This window comes from Aethalodelphis obliquidens, unplaced genomic scaffold, assembly GCF_003676395.1.
Source record: "Aethalodelphis obliquidens isolate GAN/ISIS:26980383/991018 unplaced genomic scaffold, ASM367639v1 scaffold3, whole genome shotgun sequence".
NCBI lineage: Eukaryota > Metazoa > Chordata > Mammalia > Artiodactyla > Delphinidae > Aethalodelphis > Aethalodelphis obliquidens.
In genome coordinates this window covers 51,696,626-51,723,603 of record NW_020837947.1, presented here as the reverse complement: position 1 = coordinate 51,723,603, position 26,978 = coordinate 51,696,626, and the positions used below count along the sequence as shown (strand labels likewise).

Sequence of the window (26,978 nt, the reverse complement as noted above, 5' to 3'; positions counted from 1 at the left end):
TCGCCGCTCGCGCTCCCTCCTCCCGCAGGCGGGCCTCCTCCTCTTTCTGCCCGCCCGGGCACCTCGCGTACCGGCTCCCGGCGCGCCACGGCGCCCATTGGCCGATTTGCTTTAATTGATTTGTTCTGAGCGCCCTCCTGGCTTCCCGCGCGGGCGCCAGGTGCCGGCCGTTTTGCCGCAGGCTTTGTAACAGGCGCAGGTTTCTCCCCTTACCGGCACCCCTGCTGCTCGTCGCCGGCGGCCAGGGCCCCTCCCATGGGTGGGTCCGCCCCTGGGGTTTCCCCCCCGCCCCGGTGCGCAGCCGGAGCCCAGCGGGGTGGTGAGGGACCGAACCCCGGCCGAGGTCGGCTTGGGAGAGCCCCGCGCCCTTCCGTCAGCCCCGGCCAGATCCGGGTGGGGTCGGGGGGTGGGGACCTGCGAAGGCGGTCGCCCAGCACCTTCGCCCTCCCTGCCGCAGGTGCTCGACCTACTGACACTCCCCGGAACTACCCGCGGAGAAGACCCTCTCGGGTGAGCTCGGCAGGGGTCAGCTGTGTTCCATGAGGACTAGCGGGCGTTTGATGCCCACGTGCTTCTCCCATTGGACGCGCGCTGCCTGGCGTGCCGAGAACCTCGGGCTTGGTGAAGGGCACGCCCAGGGGCTCGAATTCTCGTTTTCTCAAGGTTTTTCGTTTGCAGTCACGTTGAACCCAAGTGGTTTCCTTCAGTTCTGGAGAAGGCTGTTCTTCCTCGTACTCCTTTCCGCCTACAAAAAGAAAAGGCGGCATTTCAGAAAAAATTCCGCCTTTAGTATGGTTACTGCTGCCCTGTAGTCACGCATGGATGTTTTGCAATTGCATCTTTACAGAGGAAGGAGGTAAAAAGCAAAACGTAGCAAGGCCTAGGAGTTGTTTATTTTGCTTGAGTGATTATTTGGACCTTCCGAATTTTCTTTAATAATTTTCTTTCTGTAGTTAATGTTACTCTTCAGTAGCGCCAAGCATAGATGGTGTTTGAGAAAAATTCAAAAGATAAAATAAGAGTTTATTTTGTTGGAATGAATTCCCAAACACAAATCTCGTTTTCAGTTAGAAACTCTGGCCTATTATCATTTTGGCTTGTAGTTCCATAATATACTTAACTACTAAAAGAAAAAACCGGATTCTCAGGTTCTCTCTTTCCCCATCCCCTTTTATTTTTCAGTCCAGCGCACAACCACCAGAAGAGAACAAAAGGAAACCAGTTTTGGGAAAACTCGGCACTCTGTTCACGGCAGGAAGGAGAAGGAACACCAGAAACGGGTTAGAGAGTCCCACCAGCTCAAATGCCGTATCAGTCTCTCCCAAAGAAGTAACCTCTTCCAAACTCCCCGAAACAGAGACTGAGAAGAGTCAACTTCAGGGCAGCCAACGAAAGCAGACAGACACGTGTGAGGAGGGCTCCCCCCAGGAAAAGTGCCAGGAGCTGGAGGGCCAGCGCCCCGAGGGCTGCGTCCAGGCGGCCCCCCCGGACGCCGAGCGGTCACCTGGCTCGGGCAGCCATGCAGCGGAGGCGGCTGTGCAGCAGGGCCATGAAAGTGATTCACCCCAATTAGAACCTCTGGAGGCAGAGAGAGAGACTTTCCCAGATGCCACCACCGCTGCCAAGCAGCTGCACTCCTCACTAGGGAATTCCTCCGGGCAGGAGAACGCTTCGCCCGGCGCTGGCCGCGAGCAGGAGCCAGCTCGGGGAGCGAGGGGCGTGCCGGGCTCGCCCGCCGGGGAGCAGTCGGCCGACAGGGCCGCCCGCTTGTGTGCCCAAGGAGGCTCTCCGGAGCACCAAGACGCGCCGAGCCAGCCCCCCAAGGACGCATCGGCTCCTGCGGGCAACCGTCCCGCTGAGGGCGCAGAGAACCAGACGGGTTCGGCGCCGGGAAACAGCAAAGCCGACCCCCCAGGGCGAGACTGTCGGCCCCGCGAGCGCGCCCACCCCGCCAAAGTGTTGACTCTGGACATCTACTTGAGTAAGACTGAGGTGGCGCGGGTGGACGAGCCGGTCGTGATCAGTCCCGGGGCTGAAGATTGCGGCGATTGCGAAGATATGGAGAAGAGGTCGAGTGGCCGAAGGTCGGGGAGGCGGAGGAGGTCGCAGAAATCCACCGACTCCCCCGGTGCTGACCCGCTGCCGCCTGACTTTGAGCCCCGGAATGACGCGGTCTTCGACAACGAGGTGGCGCCAAACGCGGCCGCGCCAAACGCAGCCGCCGAAAACGGCTCTGCTGAAAAGAAAGTGAAATCTCCTCCAGCGGCCCCCGACGGGGGCGTTGCCTCTGTTTCCGGCCTAGAGTCCAAGCCCAGCCCCGACCCCAAAGGGCAGCCGCTAGGGGAGTCCGAGCGGAGCAAACAGCCGCCGCCCGCCTCGTCCCCCGCCAAGAGGAGGGGCCGGAGCCACGTTCCGGAGGCCGTGCCCACCTCACCCGCCGGCGGCCCGCGGGCTCCGGCCAAGGACTCTCTTCTCAGGAGGGCGTCCGGCCCCGGCCCGGCCGCCAAGGAGAGCGGGGAGGAGGCGGCCCGGGTCATCCACCGCAAGCTTATGGTCAAGAGCAGCTCGCTGCCGCCCGAGATCAAGCCCAAGCCCAAGAGGGGGCCGCTCCCCAACCTCTTCGACGGCCGGGGAGAGGGAAGTCGAAGCAAAGAGCTGGGCAGATCGGTCGGAGGTTCTGACGCCGACGGCTTGAAGCCCAGGAACCATTTCGGTGGGGGCAGGTGGACAGTGACCACTACAGTGACCATGTAAGTAACTGCGGGGTTGGGCTGGCGAGCCGCGGTCGCCGCACACGGGCTGGGCGGCCGCTCCGAGGGGCGCAGGTTCTTTGCATTTGTGGAAGAACTGTGTGCACTGGGTTTTCTCCTCGGTGGTGAAATTAAGATAGTGAAGGGCTAGTTAGCCCAGTTAAGGTTTAAGAAGATGACCCATTCGGGACCTTAGTTGGTTGTTAATTCCTGTTAATATAAGCCTTTTAAGTTCAATGAATGTGAAAGTGAGATATCTCTGGAGGTTCAGTGTTTACATAAATAATAGAAGACTGCTTGGCTTGACGAACTAATTCTATTCTTTATTCAGAATATGCACCAGCATTCCTGGGTGGGTCATTCTTAAAACACAAATGAATTTGAAAACGGAGCAAACACTAGTATGTACAGTATACCCAGTAGCTTTGACGTGTCTGAGTTCAAGAGAATTCACAGAACCTTTTATGGAACTTGGTGCATTATTGGCCTAAAGCTTTACAAAAAAATCTCTAGTACGAGTATCTTGGTTCCCCTTTATAATGTTAGTTTTGTGATGTCTTTGCCACCACGTCGAAAAGTAATTTTCAATTATTGAAATGAAGAAAGATCAGTGTTTTTACTGGAAGACTATTTGATAAATGAAAGGACACGTTAGAAGGATCAAGCTCAACAGCAGACTGTGACCACTTGCTGTTAAGTTTATTGATTTCTCAAATATTTATTGAGTACCTTCTTTCTGTGCATGGTAGTGTGCTAGGCACAATGGGAAAAATGCCACAACTGTGATTCAGTATATATTGCCTTTGAAAAGTTTATGACACATTCTGGCACCCAAGATGCTGACAAATCAGGTAACTGTAAGAGGTGATAATCTGATTAAACTGCCAAATGGATGTTACCATCCCCAAGGCTGGGGATGTGCACAGGAGGAAGAAATCACTCTTGGTGTTTTGGAGGAAATGGGATTGTGCCTTGATGGTGAGTGTGATCTGTATAGGTAGACAGGACGGGGAGGGCACCCTGGAAAACTCTTAAGACCATCCCCCTTCCCACACTCATCCTCCTCCGTCTCTCAGCACATGTGAAAAGTGAGTATCTAAACTTTTTCCAGCATTCACACATTTATTAAAAGAGCTGAGATTTTCACAGTGTTATCATTCTTTTTATATATATATAAATTTATTTTATTTCTGGCTGCATTGGGTCTTCGTTGCTGTGTGTGGGCTGTCTCCAGTTGTGGAGAGCGGGGGCCTCCCACTGCAGTGGCCTCACTCGTTGCAGAGCACGGGATCCAGGCACGCGGGCTTCAGTAGCTGTGCACGTGGGCTCAGCAGTTGTGGCGCATGGGCCCAGTTGCTCCGCGGCATGTGGGATCCTCCCGGACCAGGGCTCGAACCCCTGTCCCCTGCATTGGCAGGCGGATTCTCAACCACTGCGCCACCAGGGAAGTCCACAGCATTATCATTCTTAAACTGAATGGATTCATTCTATTTGAATTCTTGGATAAGTAAGCTTAAGAGTAGGCAGTCTGCTTGGTAAACATAGGGGAGGAAATCCTGCTTAATGAATAACTTGAGCTACCTCACCAGCTGCCAACCTGGAGAACTTTGATAGAGTCAGCAATTTATTCTGTAACAGCAGCATCGGAGAAATAACCTGAGTGAATGATGCCCATTGTTTGTAGAAGGCCAGTGTGACTGAACATTCAGACCTCCTAAGTGTGAGCCTTAGAGAAACTATGCTGTGTACCTGGTTAAGGGTGCTTCCCCGGTCTTCCAGTCAGAATACACCAGTGGAAAAACCAGAAATGTTACACCGTTAAGGGATAGGGTAAACAAACCAAGCAATCTTGCAGTGAAACTCTTCTGCATGTGCTGTTTCCTGTGACGGAACTAAACCAAATGTCTTTTTCTAAGGAGTGATTATTTCCTACCTAAAACTTTCCTTTGCCAGAGGCTCAGTTTAATTCTGTTTTGCACACGGCCTTGCACGTGGTGAATCGGCAAATTATTGGAATGGAGAATTAATAATTGTTTCTCATCCTTTGACCCATTTATGTTTGACTGATGGATTTTTTTCAGACCCTTTAGTTTTTCCTCATTGTTTTCAACTGGAGATGTTACGCAGATTATTTCTAAAAACAACTTGAATCTAAAATTTTATAGTTAAAACCATTTTATATTCTCCGAAAAATAATCACTGTGAAGCAGCATGTTTCTTGATGCTGCTAGAGAAATTATGTCTTCAGTTCTACCAAGTATTGAATGTTGAGATTCTTAACATGGTATGTTTAGAATAAGGAGAATTTTCTTCTCATACTATAGCCATGGCTTCTTAGACTCCAGAATATTTTCCCTTCTCACATCTTAATGAAGGCATTACAACGCGAATTATAGGAGTCTTCCTTTTAATCAGTTTGAACCAGGTTAATTGTAGTGACTCTCTGTAGCAGAAGTTAATAGTACAGAAAGTTTGGTTGTAAAATGTATTTTGATCTTGGTGTAAATCTTTAACGTGCAGATGTGTGTGTCCTGTCCTTAATGTAGCTTATTGGCTAACCTGGAGCATTTTCCATTTACATCATAAGATCTACTTTGATATTTGACTGTTCCTTGAGCTGATTAGTGAGAATTTTTTAAATGTATATTCCCTGCTATGTGAACATCCCTCATTAACTGATAGCATTTGTAAGTTCTCTTATTTCTAATCATCTCACTGGTTTTAGAATTTAATCTTTAAGGAAGTGCTTGTAAGTTAATTTTGCTTTTAAATTTCAGGTAAGGGCCCACCGTGAGGGAGCTTAGATATCTTAAGGAGCTATTGGGGAAAGCAATGCCAAGGAGAAATTCATGAGAATATATCAAATATAGTATTTAAATAAAAAATTTAAAAATGAACATCTAATTCTTAATGCTGTATTTGGGAAGGACATCTCAAGTCTTCTCAGTCTAATCATTTTCTCCAGAAGAATAAAGTGTCTTCTTCCAAGGTCCTACTGCCTGTTCCTTCAAAAGGCTCCTCAGGCCCAGCCTTCTTGAAGGCCAGTGAGTCCATGCAGGAGACAGTGTGAGATGTTAGTGCTTCCCTACTTTGTGTTCTCATTATCGAGGTGGCCTCTGAGGTATGATTATCTTATAGCTCTCTTGATAAGTTACTGACTCCTTGGATCATAAAGCTGGACAGAACCAGAGGCGGTCATTGAGGCGAAGCTAGTCTGATCCTATCTGGGGAAGCAGAATAGTAGAGTTGTTGGGAGCATAGCATCTGAAACCAGAACACCTGGCTTCTGTCACTTACTAGCTGTGTGACTTCAGGCAAAGTACTTACCTTCTCTAGATGCCAACTTCCTCATCCTAAAAGAGAATGTGGGGCTTCCCTGGTGTTGCAGTGGTTGAGAGTCCGCCTGCCAATGCAGGAGACATGGGTTCGTGCCCTGGTCTGGGAAGATCCCACATGCCGCGGAGCAGCTGGGCCCGTGAGCCATGGGCACTGAGCTTGCGCGTCCGGAGCCTGTGCTCCACAACGGGAGAGGCCACAACAGTGAGAGGCCCGCGTACCGCAGGAAAAAAAAAAAAAAAAGAATGTGTAAAATTGTACATGAGGCAAGCCATAGAAAGTGCTTGACGATCAGTGAATGTCAGTGGGTGTTATCTCTTACATTTTATAAACCACTAGACTAATGATTTAGACATTTTTGTTTTTAGCTTTAGAGTCTGTTCTTCTTGGAAAGCTTATATAAAAGTGATATATAAAAATAAGTAGGAGTGATTCTGGTTGAAAGGAGGGTGGTTGGCCAACAGTTCCATCCCCCAGTTTCTACTGTCCCCTTTTGCAGCCCTTGAAGAGAACCACAGGATATCTTCAATGGTAACATGTATGTGTGTGAACCAGTACACACACACGTTCTAAACCATCTAGTTTTTTGTTTATTTTTACAGGTAGAGAAGGTAGAGTTTAGAGAGTTAAGGTGGCTTGACCAAGTTCACACAGATAATTGGTATAAGAGCCAGGACCAGAGCCAGAGGACATTTTTTTCCTCAGAAAGAAAACAGTGTGTACATTCAAAGACTTAAAATTTCCATTAGGGGGCAATTACACCCAAGAAATGTGAGAAAGAAGGGAGACCCTCTTTGCCCCCAGAATGGTGGCAAAACCAACAACTGAGTAATTGATAAGTAAATTGTGGTACATCTATATGATGGATTTTTATGCAGACATTATGAAGACTTTTCATATTTTTTAGTAACTTGAAAAATGTTAAAAATGTTAAATCTCTTTTTTTTTTTTAAGGCAAGATACCAAACTCTATGAACAGACTAATCTCAATTCTATTGAAAATATTTCCCTATGCATACAAAAAAGACGGGAAGTATGCTAGAATGTTGACAGGGATAGTGTTTGAGTGGTAAGATTATGAGTGGTTTTTTGTCTTTATATTTTCTAAATGTTCTATAGTGGACACACTTGTATAGTCAGAGAAAATTTTTATGGGGGAAGGATGAAGGGAATAAACTATCCAAAGAGGTAAATAATAGATAAATATTTTTTATAATCTCACTTTTGAGATAATGTAAAAAAAAGTTATAAAAAAATACACAGTTGATTTTTGGGGAAATCATTTACATATTTAAAGTACGGGAGTACAGGAAGTATTTAAATTGGTTCTAATGTTCTTCAGTCCCAACTCTAGTGCCAAGCACTGTACTTATCTACTAGGTACGTGATAAACTTATTAGAAAACTTGTTACCCTCTCACCTCTAGCCTTTCTTAGCTATGTAATTTTTCATCCCTCATACGGAAGCGCAACATCCATTAAAGGTAACTGATAGTGTATTTAGAATTGTTTAAAAATTGTTTCATCAAAAATGTTACCTATCAGAAAGATACTGGCTTTTCACAGTTTTGTAATAAATCGGTATGTTCACTTTAAAACCCAGGTTAATAACTTTATCTTGCTCCTTTATTCTTGCAGCCCTGCCAAGCCCAAGCATGTGGAACTAAATCTTAAAACCCCTAAGAATCTTGGTGGTTTGGGAAATGGGCATAATCCACTTAGCCAGCCAGTTCACAAAGGAAACACTGCCACCAAAATCTCCTTATTTGAAAACAAGCAGGCAAATAGCCCAAGACACACTGACCTTCGAGGTGCGAGGAACACTCCTGCCTCTAATAAAACATTTGTCGGGAGGGCACAGCTGAATTTAGCCAAAAAAGCCAAGGAAATGGAGCGGCCTGAAAAGAAGTTGCCGCCAGATAGTCACCAGAATGGTGCGCTGGGGAAGGAAGCCTCGGCAGAAGCTAGAGTTACTGTTCCTGAAGAAGAGACTCCTGGTTCTCCGCTTAACCAAGGTGATAAGGTAGATGGGCAAACAGATGCTGGCTGCCCTTCTGAACCAGTGGTTGCTGCTCTGATTCCTGTTAAGGACCACGAGCTCTTAGGAGAGGACGACTCAAAGGCTGCTGACCGCAAAAGACTTGAACGTGAAAATATGACTGATACAGCACAAGACAGCCCTGCCGTTCTTGAGGCCAAAGATTCACCTCCAACAGCCATACCGAAGCCGCAGGATGGATTTTCTGACTCCCAGCACCCAGCTGGGTCATCTAATGGGCCTTCTCTTTCACTGGCTGCCCCCATTCCTGTGGATGATCCCAAAGACACAGGTGCTCAAGCTCCTGTAAGCAGTTTTCTGTGCACTGATCTAAAAGTGTCGGAAAACCATAATGGATGTACTCTGCCTGTGTCTCATCAGAATGATGAGATGATGTCCCCCTCCAGACTGGCAGGAGGAGGAGGGGGAGAAAGAAGCCCTCCTTTGTCCCCAGAGCACAGCCTGGCAGCTATGGGAAATGAGTGTCCATCCAAGGTCCTTGTCCAGGTCAGGTCCTTCATGCTCCCTGTGGAGAACACCAAGGATGTCCGCTCTGGGATCATCTCAGATAGCTCTGAAGTTAGAGAAGCACAGTTGCCAAGCTATCACAATAAGGAACTTGAAGTGGTTTCCGTTGCAAGTCGTACTCCCCAGAAAGAGGAAGTACAGGGCAATAAGAGCACATCACCCAAACACATTCATTGCACAGAGGAACATGTAGCAAAATCTGGCCCACAAGTCATGCTGCCCGAATCAGAAAAAACTCTGCCTATTCAGGGCAACGGAAAACCCCTGAAGACTGAATCCAGCACCACCAACTACCCTGGCAACAGAAATCATTTAGAAACCCCTCAAAGACCCAATCAAAATGTTGTAAATGGCCAGGACAGTCCTGCAAGCCTTTTGAACATTTCTGCTGGTAGTGATGATAGTGTATTCGATTCTTCTTCTGATATGGAAAAATTCACTGAGATTATAAAAAAGATGGACAGCGCAGTTTGTGTGCCCCAGAAGAAAAAGAAGGCCAGGATGCCAAACTCCCCTGCCCCTCACTTCGCCATGCCTCCTATTCATGAGGACAATTTAGAAAAGGTGTTTGATCCCAACGTGTTTACCTTTGGTTTGGGTAAGAAAAAGGAAGGCCAGCCAGAAATGTCACTGGCTTTACATTGGATGCAGAATCTTGACACCAAATCCAAACTGAGACCCAAACGTTCATCCACCGAACAGAGTGTCCTTTTCAAGTCCTTGCAAACTCGCACTAATGGGAAAGGCGAGCCTCTGGCGGCTCCAGAAGTAAGTGACAAGGAGAACAGGGATGTCACAGACGGTGGAGTCAAGAGATCGAGGCTAGAAAAAAGTGCGCTTTTCTCAAGCATCTTATCTTCTTTACCACAAGACAAAATCTTTTCTCCCTCTGTAACATCAGTCAATACCATGACCACATCTTTCGATACCGCTCACAACAGTTCTCTTTCTCGGCCTTCCGTGTTACAGCCCGTGGCTGAGCGTGCCCCACCCTGTGGTTCAGAGAAAGAACAGCCAAGTCTGCCACCCAGCAACGTAAAGGTCTTCAATTTCAACTCGTCAGATACGTCTCATTCAGGATTGGAAAGTCCGAGCTCCGTGGAAAAGTACCTGCAAAAAGAGGAAACCGGAAAAGATCTGGATTCACGAAGCAACCTACCCATGCCCAAAACTACATTTTCTGAATTTTCAAAACTGCAGAACAGTGGTGATATGGAAAAGGCTAATCATATTGAAAGTGTTCTTAAATCGAACTTGCCGAGCTATGGAAGCAGTGACACAGACTTCCCCGGTCTTTTCAAATCCACCCTGTTTGACCCAAGCATTTCTTTTTCTGAAATGTCATTATCAGATACAACAGTAAGTAGCAACATAGTATTATTTATGTGGGGTAGTTTTAAGTCAGAGGAGAAGGGGACGATGAACAATTCATGTTATTTGTTTAAAAATGGTTATGCTCGTGTCTGATAGTTTTTTATTCATTCATCACATATTTGAAAACCTACTATGTACAAGGGTTTTTAGAGTCCAAGAGAAAAGGTACTTGGATTCTGTTCTCAAGGCATTTGTAGTCCAGCAAGGAAAATAAGCTACAAATATTTTAGGGCACTTGTGAATTTATGTGTTGTATTGTGAAAGGTCTAGTTAAGGTACCTTGAGAGCTCAGAGACAGGGTGTTTTTTCTTCCCTAGTTCTGTGTAAAAATGCTCAATACTATACCTAGAATTTTGAGCATTTATGAAGCAAGCTTCCTTTATCTGGAAAAGCCTCCACCGAGGAATCTTGTTCCTAACCGTTTCTCTTGTACTTTGAGATTCACTGTTTCTTCCCCTTAGTAGCAATAAATGTTTATCCCACATGGTTGATAAAGTATTTTCTCTTTATCTGGAATTAGTTTTCATTAGGGAAATATTATTTTCCTGCAAAGCTGTTGGGAAGTAAAGAATTTGGTCTACGTTAGCACTTTCCTGTAACAGAGTAGAAAGGATGGCAAAATACCATTTTGAGAAACAGTTAAGATTTCTCCATCTTCTTTTATCTGACTGCTGGAAGTTGTTTTCTTTACTCAGTTTTTGATGTGAATTTGTGGCTTTCCGTTACCAAGCTTGATACTCAAGTTGAAAGAGGGAGGCAGATAAGATTTAGAGCTCAGCTCTGCTAAGCCCAGAAACAGGAGTGGGCCTCTGTATTCCTGTTGCCCACCCTGTGAACCAGGCTACCTGGCAAGTGTAGATCAACATCCAACACAGTTTATCCAGGCAGAAAATATCTTGCCCACTTCCTCATTTGTACAGGGCACTGCCCCATGTTTGAATTTGTTGTATTAGCTTTTGCTACAAGCCTATCATGGAATACAATTCTGGAAGCTCTTTCAAAATGTATAGTTGGATTTCCAGCAGAGGCTCAGATCCCTCTGCTCAAAAGTTTTCATATTTTTTACTCTTAGGATGCCATACACACACACACACACACACACACACACACACACACACACACACACAAAGTAAAAATTATTGAGGACCCCAAAGAGTTTTTGTTGATATGGGTTATGCCTATTGGCATCTATTACATTAGAAATTAATACTGAGAAAAATTAGAACATACAAATGTACATTCCTGTAGCCATCAGAGCAATGATGTCATCACATGTCATGGACCCTCTGGAAAATTCCGCACTACACCTGTGAGAGAAAGAAAGTGAAAAAGAGAAATAACCTCTTCTTATTATGAAAATGGTTTTGACCTAATGGACTCCCTGCAGAATTATTGGGGACCCTCCAGGGACCCCTGGATTTCACTTTGAGAACCACTGCTGTAAACAGATAAAACTGAATCAGCCTATAGCACTTAGAAATCCTAAGATTTTTGAGTATTTCTCTGAAGCAGAAAATTGACACTGGTCCACTTCCCGTTCATTACAGCATTATTCTGTCTTTTTAATCATTCTTAGATTACCTCTCTGACAACGAGTCTGACAACAGAATATACAGTTTCCCTATGGAGTCCCTTGAAAAACCCGATCAAATGGAGTAAAAAGGAGAAACAAAGTACTTTATACTTTCTCTAGGCCTTTTTATGATTAAAAAAATTTTTTTGTTTTGTTTTTTTTACACTTTGGGCTTTGTTGACTATATAACTATTCTCCCTTTAATGTCTTAACTGAATTTCATTTAAATATCAGGCTTTTTCTTTAGCTTGTCTTCTTGAAATGTGCATATACAAATAAGCATATGGCATTTTAATCTGTAATAATGCTCTACTGAGGCCTTTCCTGTGGTCTTTCAGGCATATTCCACCCTGGTGTGGTGCAAGAGCGATCAGATCAAAGGCCGTCCTTAGAATAGGCATCCTGTTCAGCAGTGAAAGTAGTCCATGTTTTATAATATTTTTACATGTGTAATTACTATTTTTATTATCTTAGGCATTTCTGGTTTTACTGGTCAGATGGTCTTGAAAATGATTAGTTTTGGAGCCATATAAAAATATATTTTGTTCATCAAAAAGGAGGGATTAAAGTAACCATGTACAATGTACATTGTGAAATATACCATAAACACTTTATTTAGACTAGTTATGTGATGAAAAAACAGTAATTATAGATTCAGATAAGATATGTATATGAACACATAAAATGGATTCAGCTCATTCTAGATATGTGATTAATCCATTAGAATTTCTCTGTTTATTTGAAATTATACTGAGATTGTTTGAATTATAGTCTCTTAGCTGTTCTTGTTCTGTGAACTGAGTAAAACATAGGTCTGACTCTTACGCCCTGAACTTTCCAGATTGGTGGAAGTATCCTAGGCATTTAAATGAAAAGAAATTGAAATGTCAAATACAGTTAGAGGGGGGGAAAAGCCCTTATTTTAATAGAGTCAAAGAGAGTTTGTTCTGTTTTTTAAATTTTTATTTATTTTTATTTTGGGTCTTTGTTGCTGTGTGCAGGCTATTCTTCGTTGAGGTTCCCGGGCTTCTCATTGCGGTGGCTTCTCTTGTTGCAGAGCACGGGCTCTAGGCGCGCAGGCTTCAGTAGTTGTGGCACTCGGGCTCAGTAGTTGTGGCTCGCGGGCTCTAGAGTGCGGGCTCTAGAGTGCAGGCTCAGTAGTTGTGGCACACGGGCTTAGTTGCTCCGTGGCACGTGGGATCTTCCCGGACCAGGGCTCGAACCCATGTCCCCTGCACTGGCAGGCGGATTCTTAACCACTGTGCCACCAGCGAAGTCCCGTCAAAGAGAGTTTTAAGACAACTTTGGCATAGATCAAGGTAGACATGTTTCCAAATTGACAAAAATGAGGCAAATACGATCTTAAAGGATCATGAGAGGAGAAAAGAGGACTTTACATAAAGTTTAATTATTTGTTGTGTTTTTGTTCATCTGATTACAGACACTTAAAAGAGGTGTCCAGAATAAAATCAATCCCCGACCTGGAAAGGTAAGATTATTTTCTGTTGCGAGTCTAGATTTCATTTTGGTCTGTTAAAGTGCAGTAAACCGTGCTACCACTCTCACTTTCTTTAGGTGGTGATATACGGTGAACCTGACGTGTCAGAGGAGTGCATTGAAGTGTTCAGTGACATTGAGGATTGCAGCTCTTGGAGCCTCTCTCCCGTGATACTCATAAGAGTTGTTAGAGGATGGTAAGAGTGACACTTTGTGTTTCTGACTTGGAGGGTGTGTGTTTCACATTTTTAATTACCCTTTTGGTCATTAGTACTTATTTTAAATTATGCCCTTAGCAGTGTAAAGGGCAGACAATACTAGTCATAGTGAATACTAAAAGAAATTCATGTGTAAGAAATATGGTTTATAATGTTATTTCTGATGATAGGAATGATGCATGTTGTTGTTAGAAAAATCAGAAAAGTGTAGCAGTATAAGTTTCTTTTTCCCACATAATGTTGGTTTGGACTAATGAGCACCAGAGTCCCTAATATACTTTTGGTTTTTGAATTTTCAATGAGGTTGATAAGAATTGCACTACTCATGTTGATAGGTCATAGTCATGTTGATAGAATTTTTTAAATTCTATAAGAAAAAACATCTTTGCTAACATTTTTCAATGACAGTTCAGTGAAGGACTAATCTAAATTTTATTTTCTAACTTTTTGACAGCAGATAGTTTTTATTAAGTAAAGAAACCATGAAACAATTATATTACCAGCTTAAATGCTTCGAGGAAATACACAGGAAATTGAATAAAGAAAAGCAGTTTTTAAAAAAAATCACTTACCTGGCATGAATACTTGTCTTTAGTGCCTGTTTATAAGCTTGTTTAAAAGAAAGAGTGTAGGGCTCTTTATGGTTTACAAAATTATTAAGCTTTTCTTTAGGTCTCCATGTGATTAAATATGCAGCATCTTTCCTCTTAGGTTTTAGATATTTTAATATATTTTTCTGTATATTCAACATATTCATTAGAAAAATACAATTAGCTTTTGTTCTTAAATTTGAAAACTGAAAGTTATAATTTTGTTTTTAATGAATAGTGATTCTTCAGCTTTTGTTGACTTCTCTTAAGACCAGCACTGTCATATATTGGCATGAGGTTTTTCTTTAGTGTTCGGATGTTGTTGGGAAGAATACTGTAAAAATGCTTTCTGGGTCACTAAAGTTAAAGTATTACATAGTATATCTGAAAGTTGCTAAGACAGTAGATCTTAAAAGTTCTCATCACTAGGAAAAAAATTGTAACTGTGAGGTGGTGGATGTTAACTAAACTTATTATGGTGATCATTTCGTAATATACACAGATATCAAATCATCATGTTGTACAACTTAAACTAATACAATGTTATATGTCAATTAGATCTCAATAAAACTGCAAAAAATGCTTTCCATTAACATGCATGTAGTAGTCCTTTGTATCAATATATCCATTGATATGGTTCTAATATATAAGTTAAAATCCCTCAAGAGAAGTGTTTTTTACATACATAAAAAGAAAAAAATTGCAATAAACGTCCATTTATCTGACATATTACTAAGTCTCCACCAACTGGCAATTCTATAAAACTTTAGTAGCTCTATAATGTTCATATTGATAGTCAAAAGTCCTCTAAAATCCTGATAAAATTCTTCAGTTATCAGAGCTTAATTATGCCCACTGAAGTTTCAGTTTTAGGGAGAGTTTATGCTGTTTTAATTGCTAGAGAATTGGCCACGAATATAGGATATATATATATATATATATATATATATATATAGTGGCTATTGGCCAGAATATTTGCGTATTCAAAATCTCTCTCACCAAGACTGGCTAATAGTTTTGCTATGTTTTATTCTTAGCTGGATTTTTTATGAGAAACCAAATTTTGAAGGACACTCCATCCCCTTAGAAGAGGGAGAATTGGAACTGTCTGGTCTTTGGGATATAGAAGATATTGTGGAAAGAAACGATGACGAGGCAGAGTCGGCTAAGCCTGTGGTGATTGGTTCAATCAGACTTGTGGTCCAGGTAGGTAAAATTCGTAAGGTTTTAATAAAGGCAAACTGGATTTCATCCATTCTTTCAGCAAATATTTATTGAATGCTGGGTATAATTCTTTTGAGAGAGAGTTTCATTTTATGATAAAAGTGGGGCAAATATTTGGTGTTTTATGGATGTATTTTCTGTATTTTAAACATTTGTACATGTTAAATGAATTAGAACTAAGAAACATTCTAATTGGTTAGTCATCTTTTTCACAATAAATCCTGAAGGTAAATTTCTCATTTCGGCCCCCCATTCCCATCTGCAAATGTATTTTACTTAATAACCTAGTTTTGATGAGTTCTGTATGTACAGATTTTTGTTTTTTTAAAAATAAATTTATGTATTTATTTTTGGCTACATTGGGTCTTCGTTGCTGCGTGCAGACTTTCTCTAGTTGCAGAGAGCGGGGGCTACTCTTTGTTGCGGTGAACGGGCTTCTCATTGCAGTGGCTTCTCGTGTTGCATGTGTTGCGGAGCACGGGCTCTAGGTGCGCGGGCTTCAGTAGTTGTGGCTTGCGGGCTCTAGAGCACAGGCTCAGTAGTTGTGGTGCACGGGCTTAGTTGTTCCGTGCATGTGGGATCTTCCCGGGTTCCCTGCATTGGCAGGTGGATTCTTAACCTTAACCACTGTGCCACCAGGGAAGTCCTGAACAGATTTTTCTTTTTTCTTTTTTTTTAAATTAATTTATTATTTATTTATTTTTGGCTGCGTTCAGTCTTCGTTGCTGTGTGCGGGCTTTCTTTTTTAGTTGAGGCGAGCGGGGGCTACTCTTCATTGTGGTACACAGGCCTCTCATTGCGGTGGCTTCTCGTGTTGCAGAGCATGGGCCAGATTTTTCTTTTACTTAGTTTTTTGGTTGCTGTGCGAGTTCTTATTACCTTGAGTGGCTTACAGGAGTTATGTTGTGGAAAAATAAATAATCCAAAGATAAGTCAGTTGATCAACTCTGGCATTTCATGTGGGTTTTTAGAAAAATAGGTATTTAAGGCCACTTTATGGATTGGGTAAAAATTTCTTGGTCCCTTATTCGTTGTTGAGGAACTTGTATCAGTTCTTCACGGTTCTTGGCATTTGATGATTCTTTACCTTTAAAAATGTAAAAGGTATCTTCCAAGTGAAAAAACTCCATTTGTGTACTAGACATGGGTGTTGGGGTACAATAGGGAAAAAAGCCATGTTCCGAAATGAGAACGAGTAAGAGTGACTAACAGCTTTTGGCGGAGGAAAATGTCACCTGTTTCCTGGGTCAACATTTCTGAGTGACTTAGGTGGTAATATTGGTATTCTAAACGATTTATCTCTTACTAGTTTTAAGTACATAATGTGATGAACCTTATGTAAGACACGAGAAACACCATTTGAAAATGTCATAGTGGGATAATTTACCTGCAGTTTTTATTTATTACTCAAATAGTATTGGTAATGAAACAATATTTTAAACTATCATCCAAAATGCCATCTCTCATGAAGTGTCCTCCCTTCATTTTTCTGAATTCTCTACTCTTTCTTGGCCATATTATAATCTGCTTTTTCTATAGTTGTAATCATAATACAGGTACAGTGTTGTTTTCCTTTAAAACTGTGATTCTCAATCCTTTTTTTCTCTCTCCATACCACTTTCCTGAAGGTTACACTCCCGTTTGTAACATCTCTCAATGATTTGCAACTGGGGGAGGTATTAGGATCTGGTGGGGTGGGGATTTAGGGATCCCGGAAGGTGGGCTAAGGGAAATGAAGCACATTGGTAAAGAGGCCTCCTATTTCCCCTGACAATAGCAGACCTAAGGTGAATTAATGCTTTTCATGTTATTATATGGTTTGGGGTTTAACTGAGCATCATATTCCATTGGTATGATGCGCTATCATTTATTTTACCTTTCTTCTTACTGTGGGACTTAGGGGAAAACTTACCTTAAATAATACTGCATGAACATTTTTGTGCATTTAATAATGTATACATTTTCTGATTTATTTCCTTGGGGTAAGTTTTTCTGAATGGTGTCATGTTAAAGAGAAGGAATACTTTTATGGCTCCTAATATGTGACGAATTGTAACTTTTTACAGATTGTGTTTATGGTTTCTTGACACATAAACATAAGTCACAACGTATATTCAAGGGGGTCACCTTTTCAGTTCACTAGATTTGTTCCTTTTGTTAATGTTTGAAAGAGCTGCCCCTAAACTGACCCAAGTGTTAACCATTTTTTCTGTACCTCAGTTCACCTCGCTCTGCAACACAGAAGAGGTTCAAAAAACATGCGATCAGGGCTCAGGCACTCAGCCAGGAGAGGCCTTTTGTAGAGTGTTTGATGGACGTGCAGTGCGTGGAATAGTGACTAAAGTGTAGAGATTTAAATCACCATAAGCGTGTGCCTTCGCCTTTTATGACTTAGACCAAGCCGACATCATAGTCAAGGAGAGTTACCACAGGGGGCTTATGGGCACAAAACAGCTGAGGAAGATTCCAAGTGCAACCACTCTATAAACCAGTATCCCTGGACATGGACGGTCACAGGAGAGCAAAGGAACTAAAACTTATGTTACCAAGGAAAGCGAAGCAGTTTTGTTTTTTTGTTTGTTTGTGAGGATGAGAGAAATAACTATGTTCCAAAACTCTAAAATACATTTCTGGTGCTCTTTGCTTGAATGTAACACTGAGATATACGACTAAACCAATGTGTCTGCCCCGAAAGATCATATATTATTAGGTCATGGGTGAAAACAGGAAAGGGATAAAGTGGCAGGTGATCTGTGCAACCTATTGTATATTTAAAGCTTCTTTTAACTATTTGAAAAGAAGAATAATGAGCTTACTGTAGAGTTTAATACATGGTGTACTATTATACATGTATACGTGTATTCGTGTATTCATTTTTCTTCTTTTTTTTAGGATTACAGAGTTAGTCAAATTGACTTATTTACTGAACCAGAAGGGTTAGGACTTCTAAATTCCTACTTTGATGATATTGAAGAAATGCAGGGGTTTGGTATGATGCAGAAGACTTGTTCCATTAAAGTACATTGGGGCACGTGAGTATTTTATTTCCAATACAATTCTAATGAAGCCCTTTTTTGAGTGTAAAAGGAGGACTTAAGATACTCTGTCTCTGATTTGTTGTCCTGTCAAGTAATTATTGACTACAAGGTTTTATTATTTTTTTGATAAGGCACATAAAAAATCTGATATTTTTGGTTACTGTGTTACCTATGTTCTTATGATTCAGCTCTCTTATAAACAATGATGATTTCTTGGAGGAAGTGCAGGGAGAAAACTGCATTTTTTAAAAATATTTATTTATTTATTTTTGGCTGTGTTGGGTCTTCGTTGCTGCACACGGGCCTTCTCTAGCTGCCGCGAGTAGGGGCTACTCTTTGTTGTGGTCTGCAGGCTTCTCATTGTGGTGGCTTCTCTTGTTACGGAGCACGGACTCTAGGCGCGCAGGCTTCAGTAGTTGTGGCTCATGGGCTCTAGAGCGCAGGCTCAGTAGTTGTGGCGCACGGGCTTTGTTGCTCTGCGGCATGTGGGATCTTCCTGGACCAGGGCTCGAACCCAGTCCCCTGCATTGGCAGGTGGATTCTTAACCACTGCACCACCAGGGAAGTCCAAAAACTGCATTTTTAATGTGGGAATGTCCTTTTTGCAAAGGAACCTGATTCATTCAAAGCTGAGTTGCAGATTATACCTTCAGGGTAATTCAAAGGAGGTAATTAAAACATGTGTGCCCCTGATATTTCAGGTGGGATGGAGGCCAACATGCATGCTACTTCCTTTAACATTTTCACACAATGCTTTCCAAAGCCCCTAGAATGTTGGTTTCAAAAATCACAGGAAATTGCAAGGGTATTTTGAAGGAAATGGGAATATCTCAGAGGAGAAATAAGGCTAGAAAGTTCAGGCTGCAGAACTGAAGCTTGTGGCTTCTGCAGTGGAGCGCACAGCCCAGGGCATGTGACAGACATCCACTGAGATGCAGGAAAAAACACTAAAGCTTCTTTATATATTATTTAAAATCTTCTTTTCAAATTTTGTCTTTGTGTATATTTTCTAATCAATTCATAATATTCAGTGAATATTATGAATATGAATATTCATAATATTCAATTTAATATTCATAAAATTCATAATAATCAATTCAGTGGTTATATATATAAGTTATATATTCAGAGACTGCTCAAGAGATTTTATTAATGGAATATGCATAAGATAATATATGTAATGAGTCCGAAGGTAAATACTACAAGAAACATAAATTATGGAGAGGGACAGTGGAAGTGCTACTTTAGAGAGTGGTCGGGAAGGTCCCTGGTGACCTTTAAGCAGAGACCTGAGGAAGTGAGGGAGTCAGCTGAGGGACATCTGAGGGAGGCGGAGCAGGGGAGTGTCCTAGGCAGGAAGCCCAGCATTTGCAAAGCCCTCCAGGGGATGTTTGGGCAACAGGTGGGAGGTCTGGCTGCAGTAGAGTGAGCTAGGAGGACCAGTGATGGGAGAGAGGCCTCCTGTCATATCAGACCTTGAAGGACTTGGGAGGGATTTTAGATGGCTCCAAGTGACGTGAGAACTCATTGGAGGATTTTGATCTAACTTGTGTTTTAGGAGGATCACTCTAGCTGCTGTGTAAAAGTAGATTGTAAAGAGGTAAGAATGGAAGCAAAGAAACCAGTGAGGAGGTCACTGCAGTTACATAGGCAAGAGGTTTTGGTGACTTGGCATGACAGTAGTGGTGAAAAATGGTCAGATTCTGGATACATTTTGAAGACAGAACCAACATGCGCTGACAGATTTTATGTGGGGTGTGAGGGGCTGAGAAATGTCCAGGGTTTGGGACCCCAGCATTGACCAGAATGCAGAAAACTAGGAGGGGGAATGAAATCCAGGAGTTGAGTTTGTGAGGTTAAGTTGGAGATGTCAACTGCACATTCAAGTAAGAGGTCAGGAAGGTGACTGGATGCATGACACTGGAATTCGGGATTGGGGTGAGGCTGGAGATAAAATCAGGAGTCATCAGCACGGAGAATGTATCTAAACCGGGTGCTAGATAAGATCTCATCGGGGAGTGAGTGTAAAGAGCAGAAAAGGCATCTGAGCTTCCGGCACTTTTGTGGTTAGTGATTGGTAAGAAAAGGAGGAATCTAAACAAAAAAAGTGTCTTCATCTCTTGCTGCCTTTTATTTTTTTCACATCAAAGAGATCTCTACATCTTTTTTCTCAAAGCATTTAATGTTGAGAAATCTCACTTTCCTTAGAAGAATGAAATAGGCGTCTGCCATAATATTTTAATCTCCATGTCTGGAAGGTTTCATGACTCAGGCTTGGGCTATGTGGAAGCATAATGAGCTACACTTTTAAGTGTCTTACCTTGACAGTAAGTTTAACCGAGTTTTATAGGTGGTAGTTACAAACCAGTAATGTTTTACAAGTTTTGATGGGCTTGCATGGCAGTAGACTTTTTTTTTTTTTTACCTGGTTCTTCATTTCCATTAGGATAATAGGAAGCTGCCTTGGATGTCAGCTCAAAGTTTGGGGTCATTGAACTTGGTCATCTTGGGACCAGGTCAGTAGTACTTTTACAGATCTCCAAGGAGAATCTCAATGGGTTGGGAGAATTCAGCTGATAACAGGTACCCGAGCTCATGTTGCTTCTGTTGGTGCAGCAGTCCCCTGAACTGGTGTAAGAGAAGATTTTGCTGGGGGTGGTGTAGGGGGCGTGGTACTTGTTTAGATTCCATTAGGAGATTTATTTCAGGGCCTATTCATTCTGGATTAGGTTTTGCTACACATACACAAATTAAGAGTATTACTTGTCGGTTTCTTATTTGGGAAAGTGAGACATTTCTAACTCACATTTCCTTTCAGATTCTGTTGCCTGTGATTTGTTTTTAAACCTTTGGTTAAAGCAGCTGGCTAATCCTGGTACCCATCCTTGTAGAGGTGAGGGCGCATCTTTTTTTTAGTATATTTCTAATAAACAAAGCTAAAGGATTTTAGAACTTCAAAGGGAGCATTATGAGCATCTGTTCCAACACCATCATTTAACCAAGGAAGACAGGTTTTGGTCACTTTCTCAAGTTGGATTAGTTGTTAGGATTAGTCGTCAGCAGAACAGGTACTGGAATGCAGGTGTTCTGAAGTCAAGGGACATTTTTTAATAGCCACATATTCTTTTGATCAGTGCTGTTATGAAATATTTGATATATAAGAATATGTGTATATGTGAATTACAAAGTCTAGTAGTCAAGCCCCCACGTGCCCATCACCCGACTGAGAACCTCACCGTTACCAGTGCTGCCGCAGGACCTGGCATAGCCCGCCTGCTCCCATCCCCCTGACTCCTCTACGTGTGTGACCCCTCTCTGAAACTTTGTGGTTTTCTCATTCCCTTATTTTATAGTTTCATCCTATGGTATCTGTCCCTGCACTGTTGTAGTTGTGCTTGCTTTTGAACGTCATAAAAATGTTATCAAACGTCCGTGTGGCTTGTTCCTTTTTCTTTACGTTGTTTCTAAGATTACCCATATTGATGAGTATATCTGTACTTACTCTTTTTGTTTGTTTTAAATTTATTTTTTGGCTACATTGGGTCTTTTTTTTTTTTTAAATAGGACTCTATTCACAGGAGTCTTAGCCTCTAGATATGTTTTGCATTGAAAGAAAGCTATAAAGAATTGATCTTTTCTTTAGGTCAATTCTTTAGAATTGTTTAAAAGTTTTATGTTTTATAACCACATGTAAAAATTATGACTAATGAATTCAATCAAACTCCAAATACTAATCCTCTGAAAGTAGCTTTTAGGTTAAGATATTAAGTGTGGCTCAATGTTGTACCTTCAGTTGACTTGTCATCTATTGAAAGAAGGCCCACTTGGATGGGAGCCCCATCTTCCTCTCTGCCTTGACTCAGGTGGGCCTGTGCTCGTACATATCCCTACTTGTAGGCATGACCTATTCTTAGATTTCAACTCTCTGATGGGTTCAAGAAATTCTGTAATCTTCTACTTTATCCAGCTTTTTCTTCTTGTTAGGATAACACTCTTCACAGCTTTCTCCATCTTAAGTGGAAACTAGCAGTCCCATTGTGATGATTTTTTTTAATTAATTATTTTATATAGCAGGTTCTTCTTAGTCATCCATTCTACACATATCAGTGTATATATGTCCATCCCAATCTCCCAATTCATCCCACCACCATCCCCCGCCACTTCCCCCTCTTGGTGTCCATACGTTTGTTCTTTACATCTGTGTCTCTATTTCTGCCCTGCAAACCAGTTCATCTGTACCATTTTTCTAGGTTCCACGTATATGTGTTAATATATGATATTTGTTTTTCTCTTTCTGCCTTACTTCACTCTGTATGACAGTCTCATCCATCCACATATCCACAAATGACCCAATTTTGTTCCTTTTTATGGCTGAGTAATACTCCATTGTATATATGTACCACATCTTTATCCATTCGTCTGTTGATGGGCATTTAGGTTGCTTCCATGTCCTGGCTATTGTAAATAGTGCTGCAGTGAACATTGGGGTGCATGTGTCTTTTTGAATTATGGTTTTCTCTGGGTATATGCCCAGTAGTGGGATTGCTGGGTCATATGATAATTCTATTTTTAGTTTTTCAAGGAACCTTCATACTCTTCTCCATAGTGGCTGTATCAATTTACATTCCCACCAACAGTGCAAGAGGGTTCCCTTTCCTCCACACCCTCTCAAGCATTTGTTGTTTGTAGATTTTCTGATGATGCCCATTCTAACTGGTGTGAGGTGATACTTCATTGTAGTTTTGATTTGCATTTCTCTAATGATTAGTGACATTGAACAGCTTTTCATGTGCTTCTTGGCCATATATATGTCTTCTTTGGAGAAATGTCTATTTAGTCTTCTGCCCATTTTTGGATTGGGTTGTTTGTTTTTTTTAATATTGAGCTGCATGAGCTGTTTATATATTTTGGAGATTAATCCTTTGTCCGTTGATTCGTTTGCAAATATTTTCTCCCATTCTGAGGGTTGTCTTTTCGTCTTGTTTATGGTTTCCTTTGCTGTGCAAAAGCTTTTAAGTTTCATTAGGTCTCATTTGTTTATTTTTGTTTTTATTTCCATTACTCTAGGAGGTGGATCAAAAAAAGATCTTGCTGTGATTTATGTCAAAGAGTGTTCTTCCTATGTTTTCCTCTAAGAGTTTTATAGTGTCCGGTCTTACATTTAGGTCTCTACTCCATTTTGAATTTATTTTTGTGTATGGTGTTAGGGAGTGTTCTAATTTCATTCTTTTACGTGTAGCTGTCCAGTTTGCCCAGCACCACTTATTGAAGAGACTGTCCTTTCTCCATTGTATATCCTTGCCTCCTTTGTCATAGATTAGTTGACCATACCTGCGTGGGTTTATCTCAGGGCTTCCTGTCTTGTTCCATTGATCTATATTTCTGTTTCTGTGCCAGTACCATATTGTCTTGATTACTGTAGCTTTGTAGTATAGTCTGATTCTTCCAGCTCTGTTTTTTTCCCTGAAGACTGCTTTGGCTATTCGGGGTCTTTGGTGTCGCCATACAAATTTTAAGATGTTTTGTTCTCGTTCTGTAAAAAATGCCATTGGTAATGGCATCGAATCTGTAGATTGCTTTGGGTAGTATAGTCATTTTCACAGTATTGATTCTTTCAATCCAAGAACATGGTATATCTCTCCATCTGTTGGTATCATCTTTAATTCCTTTCATCAGTGTCTTATAGTTTTCTGCATACAGGTCTTTTGTCTCCCTAGGTAGGTTTATTCCTAGGTATTTTATTCTTTTTGTTGCAGTGGTAAATGGGAGTGTTTCCTTAATTTCTCATTCAGATTTTCCATTATTACTGTATAGGAATGCAAGAGGTTTCTGTGCATTAATTTTGTATCCTGCAACTTTACCAAATTCATTGATTAGCTCTAGTAGTTTTCTGGTGGCATCTTTAGGATTCTCTATGTATAGTATCATGTCATCTGCAAACAGTGACAGTTTTACTACTTCTTTTCCAATTTGTATTCCTTTTATTTCTTTTTCTTCTCTGATTGCCGTGGCTAGGACTTCCAAAACTATGTTGAATAATAGTGGTGAGAGTGGACATCCTTGTCTTGTTCCTGATCTTAGAGGAAATGCTTTCAGTTTTTCACCATTGATAATGATGTTTGCTGTGGGTTTGTCATATATGGCCTTTATTTTGTTGAGGTAGGTTCCCTCTCTGACCACTTTCTGAAGAGTTTTTATCATAAATGGATGTTGAATTTTGTCAGAAGCTTCTGCATCTATTGAGATGATCATATGGTTTTTATTCTTCAGTTTGTTAATATGGTGTATCACATTGATTGATTTGTGTATATTGAAGAATCCTTGCATCCCTGGGGTAAATCCCACTTGATCATGGTGTATGATCCTTTTAATGTGTTGCTGGATTCTGTTTGCTAGTATTTTGTTGAGGATTTTTGCATCTATATTCATCAGTGATATTGGTCTGTAATTTTCTTTTTTTGTAGTATCTTTGTCTGGTTTTGGTATCAGGGTGATGGTGGCCTCCTAGAATGAGTTTGGGAGTGTTCCTTCCTCTGCAATTTTTTGGAAGAGTTTGAAAAGGATGGGTGTTAGCTCTTCTCTAAATGTTTGATAGAATTCACCTGTGAAGCCATCTGGTCCTGCACTTTTGTTTGTTGGAAGGTTTTTTTTTTTTTTTTAAAGAAGATGTTGGGGGTAGGAGTTTATTAATTAATTAATTAAATTTTGGCTGTGTTGGGTCTTCGTTTCCGTGTGAGGGCTTTCTCTAGTTGTGGCAAGCGGGGGCCACTCTTCATCGCGGCGCGCGGGCCTCTCACTATGGTGGCCTCTCTTGTTGCGGAGCACAGGCTCCAGACGCGCAGGCTCAGTAGTTGTGGCTCACGGACCTAGTTGCTTCATGGCATGTGGGATCCTCCCAGACCAGGGCTCGAACCCGTGTCCCCTGCATTAGCAGGCAGATTCTCATCCACTGCGCCACCAGGGAAGCCCTGTTGGAAGATTTTTAATCACTGTTTCAATATCATTACTTGTGATTGGTCTGTTCATATTTTCTATTTCTTCCTGGTTCATTCTTGGAAGGTTATGCCTCTCTAAGAATTTGTCCATTTCTTTCAGGTTGTCCATTTTATTGGTATAGAGTTGCTTGTAGTAGTCTCTTTTGATGCTTTGTATTTCCGCGGTGTCTGTTGTAACTTCTCCTTTTTCATTTCTAATTTTATTGATTTGAGTCCTCTCCCTCTTTTTGTTGATGAGTCTGGCTAATGGTTTATCAATTTTGTTTATCTTCTCAAAGAACCAGCTTTTAGTCTTATTGAGCTTTGCTATTGTTTTCTTTGTTTCTATTTCATTTATTTCTGCTCTGATCTTTATGATTTCTTTCCTTCTGCTAACTTTGGGTTTTGTTTGTTCTTCTTTCTCTAGTTCCTTTAGGTGTAAGGTTAGGTTGTTTATTTGAGATTTTTCTTGTTTCTTGAGGTAGGCTTGTATAGCTATAAACTTCCCTCTTAGAACTTCTTTTGCTGCATCCCATAGGTTTTGGATTGTCGTGTTTTCATTGTCATTTGTCTCTAGGTATATTTTGATTTCCTCTTTAATTTCTTCAGTGATCTCTTGGTTATTTAGTAACGTATTGTTTATCCTCCATGTGTTTGTGTTTTTTACATTTTTTTTCCTTGTAACTGATTTCTAGTCTCATAGCATTGTGGTCAGAAGAGATGCTTGATATGATTTCAATTTTCTTAAATTTACTGAGGCTTGATTTGTGACCCAAGATGTGATCTATCCTGAAGAATGTTCCTTGCGCACTTGAGAAGAAAGTGTAATCTGCTGTTTTTGGATGGAATGTCATATAAATATCAATTAAATATATCTGGTTTATTGTGTCTTTTAAAGCTTCTGTTTCCTTATTTATTTTTATTTTGGATGATCTGTCCCTTGGTGTAAGTGAGGCGTTAAAGTCTCCCACCATTATTGTGTTACTGTCGAATTTCTCTTTTACAGCTGTTAGCAGTTGCCTTATGTATTGAGGTACTCCTATGTTGGGTGCATATATATTTAAAATTGTTATATCTTCTTCTTGGATTGATCCCTTGATCATTATGTAGTGTCCTTCCTTGTCTCTTGTAACATTCTTTATTTTAAAGTCTATTTTATCCGATATGAGTATTGCTACTCCAGCTTTCTTTAGATTTCCATTTGCGTGGAATATCTTTTTCCATCCCCTCACTTTCAGTCTGTATATGTCCCTAGGTCTGAAGTGGGTCTCTTGTAGACAGCATATGTATGGGTCTTGTTTTTGTATCCATTCAGCAAGGCTGTGTGTTTTGATTGGAGCATTTAATACATTCACGTTTAAGGTAATTATCGATATATATGTTCCTATGACCATTTTCTGAATTGTTTTGGGTTTGTTTTTGTAGGTCCTTTTCTTCTCTTGTGTTTCCCACTTAGAGAAGTTCCTTTAGCATTTGTTGTAGAGCTGGTTTGGTGGTGCTGAATTCTCTTAGCTTTTGCTTGTCTGTAAAGCTTTTGATTTCTCCATTGAATCTGAATGAGATCCTTGCCGGGTAGAGTAATCTTGGTTATAGGTTCTTCCCTTTCATCACTTTAAGTATATAATGCCACTCCCTTCTGGCTTGTAGAGTTTCTGCTGAGAAATCAGCTGTTAACCTTATGGGAGTTCCCTTGTATGTTATTTGTCATTTTTCCCTTGCTGCTTTCAATAATTTTTCTTTGTCTTTAATTTTTGCCAATTTGATTACTATGTGTCTCGGTGTGTTTCTCCTTGGGTTTATCCTGTATGGGACTTGCTGCACTTCCTGGACCTGGGTGGC

General features: G+C 41.4%; 1 protein-coding gene across 2 annotated transcripts in view; it reads left to right on the top strand.

Annotated features, from left to right (window-relative positions):
* CRYBG1 (crystallin beta-gamma domain containing 1) overlaps positions 1–26,978 on the top strand; it is a 203,707-nt gene that overhangs the window by 143,232 nt on the left and 33,497 nt on the right. For both annotated transcript variants that reach the window (XM_027089410.1, XM_027089415.1), the window contains 6 exons: positions 1,183–2,750; positions 7,724–10,010; positions 13,040–13,087; positions 13,174–13,292; positions 14,941–15,109; positions 18,020–18,159. In XM_027089410.1, coding sequence (XP_026945211.1) covers positions 1,183–2,750; positions 7,724–10,010; positions 13,040–13,087; positions 13,174–13,292; positions 14,941–15,109; positions 18,020–18,159 — 4,331 coding nt within the window. The remainder of the gene's footprint in view (positions 1–1,182; positions 2,751–7,723; positions 10,011–13,039; positions 13,088–13,173; positions 13,293–14,940; positions 15,110–18,019; positions 18,160–26,978) is intronic.